This window comes from Danio rerio, chromosome 7 (assembly GCF_049306965.1).
Source record: "Danio rerio strain Tuebingen ecotype United States chromosome 7, GRCz12tu, whole genome shotgun sequence".
In the NCBI taxonomy this organism is placed as follows: domain Eukaryota; kingdom Metazoa; phylum Chordata; class Actinopteri; order Cypriniformes; family Danionidae; genus Danio; species Danio rerio.
This window is the reverse complement of record NC_133182.1, coordinates 17845798-17859189: the sequence shown is the minus strand read 5'-3', so window position 1 is coordinate 17859189 and position 13392 is coordinate 17845798. Positions and strand designations below refer to the sequence as shown.

Sequence of the window (13392 nt, the reverse complement as noted above, 5' to 3'; positions counted from 1 at the left end):
ATAAAAAAAAGAAAAAGTCTGACGCAAATCTAGGATTAACTTCTGTCAGCAAACTGAACTTCCATGAAAAGCGTCATGCTATTCTAAGTCTACAACTTCCTAAATCTATTACCAGCCGCACAGCCCAAAAATAAAACACGAGGAAGAAAAATGACTTCATGCAAACGGCCAGCAATCACTTACACAAATGTACTGTAAAATATTTAGCTGCTTCCATGGAAACCACGCTCAACGCCGATGACGAAGATGTGGGAAGAAACATGTAGGATAAAGGGTCACACAGAACTAAAAAAAAAGCAAATCTCCACTATAAAGCTGATGGTTTTACACTCAGGCTAGAAGCAGCTGGCTGGATATTCAGTCAAGAGCTGCTGAAATAATCACAGGGATGATTTACTTTCAAAACTGAAATATATTGGGAAGTAATTTATGAGACTTTCAGACATGATGAAGGGTCGAAATCCACATTTTTTTTTATTAGGGAATATTGTGCATGTGCTTAATGTGCTCAATTTCTAGACTATTAAACATGAGAATGTAAACTAGATCTGTGTAGACTCATGTGGATGCTGTAATGGTAGATAACATACAGTGCTCAACATACACTCAGCGGCCACTTTATTAGGTACACCTTACTAGTACTGGGTTGGTTTTGCCTTCAGAACTGCCTTAGGCCGTACTCACACTAGGTACAGTTGCCTCGAACCGGGTCAAAGCACGCTTATCCCCCATCCCGTCTCCCCCGACAGCCCGCGCTCACACCACAAACGGGCTTCGGCACGCTTACGTCATCGCTGCTGGGCTGTTCAGTGAGAAGCGTTCTCTCGCTCAGCAGCACAGTGGAGATTTCTCTAGTTATATCGTTTCAGTCGTTTGATATGCCGTCAAATATTTCGCCAAACAGTCCTTAGGGATGCGGGGACACGTAGTCAGATATTTCGCCGAACAGATCCGCCACTTTTGGCGCTCATAAACAATCATAAAGCTCTCGTGCTGCAGGAATGAGGAGGTCTGCTGAAGGCGCGCAGCTGTCGTGCTGTGAGGAGTTTGCATCTTGAATAAACTACGGCAGTTTGCGTTCAATGAACAGTAAGAATGATTAATAAATCCATATGAAACAGCCCCATAAAAGTCACGTCTCGCTTTCAGTTTCGGGCTTTGGCGCGTTTCGCACTCACACATAATCGTACCGCGCCAAAGCCCAAGTGAACCGAGCTCAGGCACACCTCTTCCAACCGGGCCAGGGTCGGCCAAGTGAACCGTGCTTGAGCCCGATTCAGCGCACTCACACTTCTCAAACGATCCGGGAAACGGGCCTGGGCACAATACGGATGGCATAGTGTGAGTAGGCCCTTAATCCCCCGTGGCATAGATTTAACAAGGTACTGGAAACATTCCTCAGAGATTTTGACCCATATTGACATGACAGCATCAAGTAGATGCTGCTGTCAGCTGCACGTCTATGATATGAATCTCCCATTTCACCACATCTTAAAGTTACTCTATTGAATTGAGTTCTGGTGACTGTGGAGGCCTTTTGAGTACAGTGAACTCATTGTCATGTTCAAGAAACCAGTCTGAGATGATTCACGCTTAATGACATGGCGTGTTATCCTGCTGGAAGTAGCCATCAGAAGATGGGTACGCTGTGGTCATAAAGAAATGGACATGATCAGCAATAATACTCAGGTAGGCTTTCTTTGGCATTGATATGAAGCTCAATTGGTTCTAATGAACTTAAAGCGTGCCAAGAAAATATTCCCCACAAAATTACACCACCACTACCAGCCTGAACCGTTGATACAAGGCAGAATGGATCCATTTTTTCATCGTATTGATGCCAAAATTCTGACCCCACCATCTGAATGAATGTTGCAGCAGAAATCAAGACTCATCAGACCAGGCAATGTTTTTTCAATCTTCTATTGTCCAATTTTGATGAGCCTGTGCCAATTGTAGCCTCAATTTCCTGTTCTTAGCTAACAGGACTGGCAACCGGTGTGGTCTACTGCTGCTGTAGACCATCCGCCTCAAGGTTGGACGTGTTTTGCATTCAGAGATGCTCTTCTGCATACTTTGGTTGCAATGAGTGGTTATTTGAGTTACTTTGGCCTTTTTATCAGCTTGAACCATACTGGCTATTTTTCTCTGACCTCTGGCATCGACAAACGCCCACAGAACTGCTGCTCACTGGATATTCTCTCTTTTTCTGACAATTCTCTGTAAACCCTAAAGATGGTTGTGTGTGAAAACCCCAGTAGATCAGCAGTTTCTGAAATACTAAGACCAGCCCGACTGGCACTTACAACCATGCCATGTTCTAAGTCACTTAAATCCCCTTTCTTCCCCATTCTGATGCTCAGTTTGAACTGCAGCAGATTCTCTTGACCATATCTACATGTCTAAATGCATTGAGTTGCTGCCATGTGATTGGCTGATTAGAAATTTGTGTTAACGTGCAGTTGGACAGGTCTACCAAATAAAGTGGCTGGTGAGTGTATATGAGTACACCCCTCACAAATCTCTCTTTTTAGCTTCATATTTTCTACAGGAAGCTTTACAATATTATATTTGTGCATATACATTAGATTAGTCAGTACTAAAGCCAAAGCTGAAGCTAATTTGATAAAAAAATAACCTACAATAATTGTCTAAAATTTGTACACCCCAATGTATATGTCAGAAAAAATATTAGATTAAAAAGTTAAAAAGAGCAAAATTGAATAGAAACAAAAAAAGTATAACATTTTGTTGAAATTTTGCAGTTTGTAAATTTTTCTCCATATTTAGCTTGAAGTTAAATGTATAATGTTTCTATTTCTAAATATGTTTATTATTTTAATAAATATATCTGTTTAATAAATCTGCTGTGTTTAAACGCACCAAAATATAAGACCTATATTTACTGAGAAATAAATAAAAATATTTATTTTCAAAATGGGGTGTACTCAATTATGTTATTATGTACTGTGTGTGTGTGTGTGTGTGTGTGTGTGTGTGTGTGTGTGTGTGTGTGTACAAACCTTGACTTCGGCTTGCTTTATGTTTTTATTCCAGTCCCACACAGAAAGCATGTGCTCATTGGAGTCATCAATGACACACAGGAATGTACCACCATCCTATAAAAAGACAAAATTTAAGATTAGATATATCTCAAAATGTAGGTATTTGAAATGAATAACAATTTCTTCTCGTTTAACTTATGCTCTCATAATTTATGCTCTCGCCTCACAGCAAGAAGATCACTGTTTTTGAGCCTCGGCTAGATCAGCTGGCATTTCTGTGTTGAGTTAGCATGTTCTCCCCAAGTTTGAGTGGGTTTCCTCCGGGTGCTCTGGTTTCCCCCACAGGTCCAAAGACTCTGGGTGAATTGGGTAAGCTAAATTGTATGTGTGCGCATGAAAGTAAACTGGGTAAACTGTATGTGTGTGCATGGAAGTATATAGGTGTTTTCCAGTGATTGGTTGCAGCTGGAAAGGCATTCGCTGCATAATACATGCTTTATAAGTTGGCGGTTCATTCTGCTGTGGCGACCCCGATTAATAAAGGGACTAAGCCGAAAAGAAAATGAATATCCCAAAGACTGTTGTTTTAGAAGTTCTAGAAGTAACAAAGTTTCTAGCAGAATCATAAAATCTTGTCTACATTTTTTTCTGTTTATGTGAGAACAAAACTTCACTTTTGGGTGTGAACCAGAAGCTGCGGCAGATTTATTTCAGTATGATTCTAAAATGGAATATTGAGTAGGGGGTGGGGTTTTATTTTTGCACTCCTCCTCTCATCTTTCACTTGCAGGATAGTAACGGTTTGAGGGGCGTGGCTAGGGAGAAGCTGTGAAACTGACATCATCAGAGAAGCACTGTCATTCAAGAGCTGAAGAAAATGGTCAGTATTTTGTATACAGTATATTCAGTATACTGTCGGTATTTTGACTAAAGAATACCAAACATGTTTTGTGGATTGTTCAGTGGATTAACTTAATGGATCAATTTTTCACCTTAAGACCAGGTCCAGACAAAATCTGCCGACATTTTTGGCTTTTTCTATACAGAATTTAGTAAAAATACTGAATGATTTTGAAAGTATAGCAACTAAAACTTAAAATATGAAATAAAAATATATATTTTTTAACTTTTATTTATAGTTTACAATGCAAATATAGCAGAAAGATTGTTTTTAAGGAATATGAGAAATATTTCATTTGGATATTAGTCAATAATATTTCTGAAATTAAAATAAAACTGAATAAATAAATATTTACACATTTCCATAATTAAATAAACAGACTCAATAATGGGATAAAAAAAATCTTAAGACTTAAGACTAACAATGTGCCCTCGCAAAATAAACATTTTAAACTTTGATTTCATGTGGACTTTAATATTATTTGCAGCAATTTTTTTAACAGAATATAAACATAATTGTGTAGCAAACTAAAATGTATTACTTACTTACTCCTAGGGCCATTTATATCGAAGTTGATATTTAGTTGCACCATATTGGTTTTTTTTTAGAATATATTATTTTTTGAATATACTCATATTATGAATATACTCAAATTTTTTTTATTTGAGTTTTATTTGGTGGGTTGTTAGCCCAACGCTCAACCCTCAACCTGGAGGAACAAGACATAACAACATACACTACGGACATTTTAGCTTATCCAATTGACCTACAGCGTGTCTTTGACTGTGGGGGAAACCAGAGCACTTGGAAACCCACACCAACACGGGGAGAACATGCAAACTCCACACAGAAATGCCAACTGACCCAGCTGGGGCTCGAACCAGCGACTTTCTTGCTTTGAGGCGACAGCCCTAGCCACTGCACCACCGTGTCACCCTAATTAAAATGTATTAAAAGTTAAAAAAGTTTATATTCTAAATCTACTATATTTTAATTGAACCATCAAATCTGTGTCAACGCCTAGCCTTAGTTCCTAGTCTAAAAACACACAGACTAAAAAGTATTTGGATCCTGGATTACAATATTCTCAAATACTTTATATCTTTTTATAATATTTCACATTTATTGTACATAGGAACAAAACTAAATTCCCTCTCTGTGTTGCGTTTCAGCAGGAAAGAATGCAAAATTGAAGGCAAAACTCACTGAATTGGAAAATGCTATGGCTCCGACACCTCGCTCAAATATGCCGAGACCAATCTGCTGCAGTGTCACTAGCGTTTTAGAGTCCCAGATGTGCACAAAGGGCTGAAGAGGCTGACAAACACAGAATACACAAGTGGGTCAATGACAATGACAAGTTGTTACTAATGTTTTTGTTCACAAATTTAGGCACAAGTTTTATAAACAAGTAGTTGATTTCACAAGTATATCTCCATTTTGCATTAACTGGTTAACTGAAATATGTCTGTGATTTGTGAAGTGGTTATTAATAGAGGATAAGCGGGTCAACACTCCACAATTAGTAAAGACAATAGTCAAAAACCATATCCATTCACATTGATGAGTGCATTGGGAGAGACTCAAAGTAATCCACAACTCAATAAAGACATTTTGTATCATTTATAACTTCATCTTTCATAAGAAAAGCACGGGCATTGGACAATTTAAATTTTAGAACATCTCTGTCAAGCACATGTTTTAGCACACGCTATTATTAAGTTCACTTTGAACAGAGTTTACTTAGGAAAGTTGTCAATATAAAAGGTGATCAGGCCAAAAGTCTTTAAACAAAAGGTGGAAGATTTGCTTATGTATATGTGTTAATAATCATGACAGCCAATGAAATCGCTGTATTTAAGACCACATTTGCATATGTGGCACATTACATTTGTATTTGTGGAAAATGTATACAATAATCAATCATGCTTATGTATGAAGGATGGTATAACTCAACAGATGCAAAGATCAGATATTAAGTCATATCATTTAAAAGTTGCTGCCTAAACAGTCAAACTATGTCAAAACATACTGTACAAAAGAAACGTCTCCTAACTGCACATCTTCATCATATTCACTGTGGATAATGTTTACACATGCTGTGAAGTTTGCCACACCCCCACAACTGCACATGGTTTCTGTGCGCTTCACGGTTCATTCACAAAATATGTTCGCGTCTATGCTTCGCAGAGGACAACGGCCAATCGCATGACTTTTCTATTGTTGCGAAAACGTGATCATTTGCTCTAGGGTATTTGCATGGAGCGACCTAATTGCCATCTGTTTTACAATTTAATGTTCACTCTAAGTTCACGTGAATCTTTGACGCTGACATAAGAAAAATTTAATTTTTAAAAATACTTTAAATTATGTGAGGGCAGTTTCATTCAGTGAACTTACCTTCTTGTGTAAAGCTGTCGTGTAAGTCAGGTCAAACCACGTGATCTGCGCAACGTGACTAGTCAACATCAATCAAAAACGTCTTGGCAGAGCACTAAAGTAGACTAGTCGATTAATCGGTGCAACCCCTAGTTTGAATGTACCATTAGAAAGTATCTGGTCCAATTGTTGGTTAACGTATCAGAGCGATGAAAGAGTTTTTTCTACAGGTGGTTTGTCCAGCCCACTCACCTGTGTGAGGCACACTCAGAATTGCATAATGATTTGAGGCTGTTGTGTGGTGGGGGGAGAGAAGATCATACATACATCTCACCTTGCCATCTTTGTCCACACCTGCTGTCTGTCCAGATGCAACACGCACCTTATCTGGGTGAATGGCGAGACTGGAAGCCAAGAAGTAAGAGTAAAGTCAATAAAATACTGACATAAAAAGAAACACAAGTCACTCAACTCACCATCTTACACAGTCTGTGTGCTTCCGATAATGTCTTTGCTTTTGGTTGCTGATATGATACAGAACCACCACACATGCAATAAAATAAACTGCTTCTCCAGATGGCAACAGGTAAAGGTTTGCTCGGCAGTCCCGTCCCCGGTAACCATAGCTGAAAATATGAGTCAAGGAACATTTGCTAACAAGTATGCATTATATAAAGGAAATCTAATTCAGTGTTTGGCATCAAGTGCCCGTTTCAAATCAGCTGTCATTTGTGTCAGTACATTATAAATAAAACAAGGCAGCGCTTTACTGCCACCAATGAAACATGAGAAAATGGACAGAACAGACTGAAGATTTTGTTGGCCAATAGTCGTGCTGTGCTGCATGTGCCAACATAGAGACCATGTCAGATTGTTGGAGAGCTGATTGATACTATTTGTTAAATAAATGGGAAGAGTCTTGTTATAAGCATTTCGTCTTGGGTACAATCCCGAAATAATATGATATTGAGAAAACAAGCTAAAACAAGTTAAATTATTAAAGGGTTAGTTCACCCAAAAAGGAAAATTCTGTTATTAATTGCTCACCCTCATGTCATTCCAATCCCTGACAGTCGTCATTGTTTCCTTAAATCTTCCACATCAGATTAGGGTACGTGTTTGATACACTTAATATGATACTTGTGTGTTGTACTGCCGATTCTTGTGGCAATACGCCATATTGACCATAGTAATAGCACATGCAGATGGCAGGATGCAGGAAAAAATACAAAGCAGTTTTAATTTTTTTGGTGCTCAAAAGTGTTCTAGGAGCTTCGTATGATTACAGTTAAACCACTAAAGTCACATGGAATATTTTTGGTTCCTTTTCTGGACTGTCACTGTCTATGGAAGATGAGAGAGCTCTGTAATTTCATCTAAAATATGCTAACTTGTGCTAAATATAGACTGGTCTCAGGGGATTGGAACAACATACAAGTGAGTAATTCTTAACAGAATTTACATTTTTGGGGCAAACTAACCTTTTTAATATCAATATACTCATGAACATGTTCCTTCTTTAAAAAAATCAGTGTACATTAATGCATTTTACAAGATTCAAATACAATATGATTGTATATTATTACTGCTGTCTGAAATACTTGATTCTGATTGGTCAGTTCAAAGGTTTGTAATACCATTAAGACTGAAACTAATAACTCATCCAGGTACTTTGAATCATGCTGACCATCAGCGAATACATTCACATCCATATGCTTGTCCCTCTCTCTTCTGTTTTTGACTGGTAGGTATCAAGTTGTGATTGAATATTTTGTAGGTTAATGTATGCTCCATTCAGCCGCTTTCATTTATCAACTTTAATTCATTTTATTAATAGTTATTCTTTAATAGTTTATTACAGATCAGAACAATGTTTTGTGTGTATTTTTTTACATTTTGTGACAAGTAGCCATTTAAAAAGCTTGGGAGTTGTTTTCATAGAATAAAGCACATCAGTCTTATGCCGATAAGCCTGTTGGGCTTTATTCAGCAATAACAGCCGCCATGATGTACCTTTACCCTTACTTACAAAATATAGTGTACAATATACATTTTTAAACAACAATATTATAATCATAATTTAAAGATACACCCAGTCCAGATCCAGTTTCTGTGATGGAAGATCCATTTTCAGCTCCTCGTAGTTTTGAATGTTTGAAGGAATGTACATGGTGATCGGTCGCCCACGGATAAACATCTTGATTGACTGATCTGTAAGCCAATAAATAAATTCATTCATTCATTTCAGAAATAAAACATGAGAATGCAAATGTTTAAAAAACAAAAAATTAATGACCTAAATGTTTACTATATTAAGGGATATATAGTAAAAAATTGTTCCTGTCTTCAATTTTTTGAGAATAGAACAGAATAGAATGCCTTTTATTGTCACTCTACACGTTTACAATGTAAATTATATATATAAACAATATATATATATATATATATATATATATATATATATATATATACAATATATAAATAAATATATATATATAAATCAGGCCCAATTACGCAGTTTCAGACTCTATCAGAATCGGACGTTATATATATATATATATATATATATATATATATATATATATATATATATATATATATATATATATATATATATATATAGTCATTATTTTTAACACATCTATAGTTATGCTGTCGCACAAAGTTTGACCTCAATCTTGACTTCACACAGAAACAGCAACGCGTGCAGCATGACATCACTTTGTTGCAGAGACGCTATTGGTAAAATGCCAGCAAAGTAGAACACAGAAGCAGCTTGAAGTGGAAAGCGCGAGTATGTCTGCAGTCTGGGGTATTATAAAGTTTTGGGGTATTAAAATATTATAAGCCCATCATTAATTCTGTTTATTTACTTGATTAAATGTGTGTAAATCTAAATTTATTCAGTTTTTTTGATTAATTACAGTAATATTATTGACTAATATGAAAATGTTCATCTGATTTATGTACAATACAGTTTGTAAAGTAATATTTTCTGTCTTGTAGTATATATATTATATGAGAGACTTGCTTTGTTTACCAAATAAAGTGAATCTAATTAGATTTGCAATTTAAACATTAAATAAAAGTTAAAAAGGCATTACTTTTTATTTTACTAATTAAGGTTTTAGTTATGATACTCCCAAAATAATTCCGCAGAAATAAGCAGATTTTTACCAAAATTCTCCTCAGAAATAGCAAAAAACGTCCGCAGATTTCATCTGGCCCTGCTCATCAGCACTCATACTGTTTTATTTTATAGTCGTCCAGAAATGGGACACAAATGTTTCTGCTTTTATAACCTATTTTAACACATTTTAAATTGTTTTTTCCTTTTTTTAATCATTTTTATTGTCTGCATTTTATGTCCTAAACTTGTCTTTTTTTATTCCTGTTTATGTAAAGCACTTTGAATTGCCACTGTGTATGAAATGTGCTATATAAATAAACTTCCCTTGCCTTGCCTTGCCTTGCAAAGCCCTCTTCAGTGTGTACAGGACGTAAAACAAAACATCAAAACAAGAATATTTGTATGAGTGCCGATCACTTCTTCCTATATTGGCAATCTAAAAGATCAACTCAAAGTATAAACCTATAATAACGTAATAAGAGCGTAGTGAAAACTACTATAATTATGTCTCTTTAAGATATGTATTCCAGTTCTGCTTAAATAATTAAAATAACTTATTCAAAACTCTTTGTAAATATTTCCACTTTAAACTCTAATATTTGAAAATGATTTCGAATTCAAACCATGCTAAAAACTTACTTTGAGTTCCTCGTCTAGACCCCTGAGAACCTGTTAAAAGATAACAAAAAAAACACAAACAACATTATCTCTGCATCTGCTAAACACATTAGAAATTCCTACAGTTCAACTGGTCTCCAAGTTCCCGTTCTATACGGGAAGCTCTGATGGGAACACCTCGCTGACTCATCTCTGTCACTGTCTGGACCTGGTTTTGGACTATATCAAACAGGGAAAACCTGCTTTTTTAACAGGACCTTTTAAAAACAATGAGGCAAGCAAGTCAATCAGCGTGTCCACTGTAATGGAATGATAATAAAAGCAACAGCAAGAAACGATTAAATACGTCTGCATCACAACATCACTGAAGTATTTTATATAATCAGAATTGTGTCGAATCGCTTTCGTGTTCCTCAAAAGAGTGTATGGTTTTGTATTTAGCATATACGACTCCATCAGGAAGGTTATGTCAATGTTAGTCACCCAGGTAACGGCGAAACAACATTTCATAAACGTGTCGGTTTCATCCTGAGGGAGAAACAACATGTGTTTGATGTTGAGCTCAGTCGTGATATGTCAAATAAAACCCTCCATTTATATTTCCCAGCTTTTAAAGAGCGCAGGTGAGTAAATTATTAAAACGCTACACACACACGTATGAGGAGGCCAAGTGCTGTGAAAATGTGGTGTGAGTTTTTGGCATGGAGGGAAAAGGAAACAGAAATCCATCATTTTGGTCAGAAAAGCGGTTGCATAACGGACGAGAGTAACTTTCCAGCACGAGAAACAAAAGCACTTCTGTGTTTCACTGCTGAAGGATGTATAAATGATGAATAAACAAACAGATGAATATTTAATTACCACACATCACTAATGTCTTGTTATGGCAATTCAAATCTGACGGTGCTCATGAATGTTTACAGACATGGTGATCTCAATGCACCAAGTTTGCATGACCAAATCTGTTCTATAATCTAGCATTGGGGTGTTTTTGTTTATTTAAAATTAAAAACTTTAAAATGATTCCTAATCTTGTGATATTCTTTTTTAAATATTTCCTAAACGATGTTTTACAATGCAAGGAATTTTTCACAGTATTTTTTCTTCTGAAGAAAATCTTATTTTTTATTTCGGAAGGAATAAAAACAGCTTTTAATTTTTTCAAAACTATTTTAAGGTCAAAATTATAAGCCCCCTTATGAAATATGTTTTCTTTTTGGCTACAGAATAAACCATTATTATACAATGACTTGCCTAATTACCCTAACTTACCTAATTAACCTAGTTAAGCTTTTAAATCGCACTTTAAACCTAATAGTGTCTTGAAAAATTAAAAATATTATTTTTAAAAAGTAAAAAATTATTTACTGTCATTATGGCAAAGATAAAATGAATCAGTCATTAGAAATGATTTATTAAAACTATTATTTTTAGAAATGTGTTGAAAAAATCTTCTCTCCGTTAAACAGAAATTGGGGAAATTCTGCATGTTCTCCCCGTGTTTGTGTAGGTTTCCTCCAGGGGCTCCGGTTTTCCCCACAAGTCCAAAAACGTGGTACAGGTGAATTGGGTAGGCAAAATTGTTTATAGTGTACAGTATGTGTGTAAATAAGTGTGTATGGATATTTCCCAGTGATGAGTTGGCGGTTTATTCCGCTGTGGCGACCCCAGATTAATGAAGGCAGTAAGCCAAAAAGAAAATGAATGAAAAAAAAAAAAAAAGATAAATAAATAAATAATAAAACAAAAAATAAAAACAAAACAACATAAAATAAAACAAAATATAAACAAAAAATAAAAAAATAAAACAAAAACAAAACAAATAAAAATTAATTAATTAAATTAATTAATTAATAAAAAAATGTAAAATAAAAAACAATAAATGAATAAATAAATAAATAAATAAAACATAAATTAAAACAAAATGCAAAATAAAATAAAATAAAAAACAATACAAAATAAATAAAGAAATAAATTAAAATAATATTATTTAAAAACAAAAAAATAAAAACAAAACAAAGCAAAAATGAATAAATAAAATTAATTAAAAATTAAATTAAACAAAAAAACAAAATGAAAAATAAAAAATAAATTAAAATCAAACAAAAAATATAATATAATATAACATAATATAATATAATATAATATAATATAATATAATATAATATAATATAATATAATATAATATAGTATAATATAATAAAACTAAATAAAATAAATAAAATAAAAAATAAATGTTAAAAATAAAAAATTTGATAAACAAAATAAATTTTTATCTATTCATATAATAATTGTAATACAATAATATTGTATTACTGCGCTGATGGTCGTGGGGAGTGGAGAACATGAGTCTGATTCCAGCGACACTCCAGGGACAGACGAGTCTTCACTGAGGCCATCCTCCAGCCTAAACCACGGCGAATGAAGTTCTGCACAAGACTTTTGGCCAGCGGAGAAATTAAAATGGTCGTGCCCAACTGAGTCTGGTTCTCTCAAGGTTTTTTTTCTTCACTCCCATCAGGTGAAGTTTTTTTTCCCTCTCCGCTGTCGCCACTGCCTCGCATGGTTCAGGATTGGTAGAGCTACGCATCGATGAATTGGCTCTTCAGTGTTTGAACTCTCAGTAATGATTAAATCACACTGAACTGAGCTAAACTGAACTGAACTGAACTTAAACACTAAAACCTGAACCACACTGTTCCAGTTACTGAACCACACTGTTCCAGTTACTATGACCATTTATGTGAAGCTGCTTTGACACAATCTACATTGTAAAAGCGCTATACAAATAAAGCTGAATTGAATTGAATAATAATAATAATAATAATAATAATAATAATAATAATAATATGCATTATTATTATTATTTTTATTATTATTATATAGATGAAACTTTATTATAAAATACGTAACAGTTAAATATTGTATTCTATTACAAATAAAACACATTGCACTCTTTTACCGAATGGTTAAACAGTTAAATTAACATAATAAATCTTGGACATGAAAACAGACATTAAAGTATGTAAAGCAACAATCATAATCCAGTAATAGGATTTATGACAGTAATTATCTTAATTAGAAAAACAAAGTAGGTTGACTAAGACAGTTTGGCTGAGACATTACTACCCTGATCAACATGTTGCTGATCCTGTAAACGGTATTTGTCCTTCTTTGGCATTTGCTTTTAAGAAACTGAATACTTTCGATCGTGATTTAAGACTGTATGAAACTGAACAGACAATGAATACATGGTGAGAGACTTTCAAAAAGGTTAAAAGTGTCTTATTTTCCAAACCCATGACAGTTTTTCTAGTAATCAAACACTGCGAGGCATGAGAATAGAAAGGAGCATTGTG

At 34.7% G+C, this 13392-nt stretch overlaps 1 protein-coding gene across 3 annotated transcripts in view; it reads right to left on the bottom strand.

Annotated features, from left to right (window-relative positions):
• Positions 1-13392, bottom strand: part of eml3 (EMAP like 3) — a 103104-nt gene that overhangs the window by 15825 nt on the left and 73887 nt on the right. For all 3 annotated transcript variants that reach the window (XM_068222561.2, XM_005172201.6, XM_003198926.7), the window contains 6 exons: positions 10055-10084; positions 8376-8496; positions 6762-6911; positions 6620-6689; positions 5113-5223; positions 3024-3119 (listed from right to left, as the gene is read on the bottom strand). In XM_068222561.2, coding sequence (XP_068078662.2) covers positions 3024-3119; positions 5113-5223; positions 6620-6689; positions 6762-6911; positions 8376-8496; positions 10055-10084 — 578 coding nt within the window. The remainder of the gene's footprint in view (positions 1-3023; positions 3120-5112; positions 5224-6619; positions 6690-6761; positions 6912-8375; positions 8497-10054; positions 10085-13392) is intronic.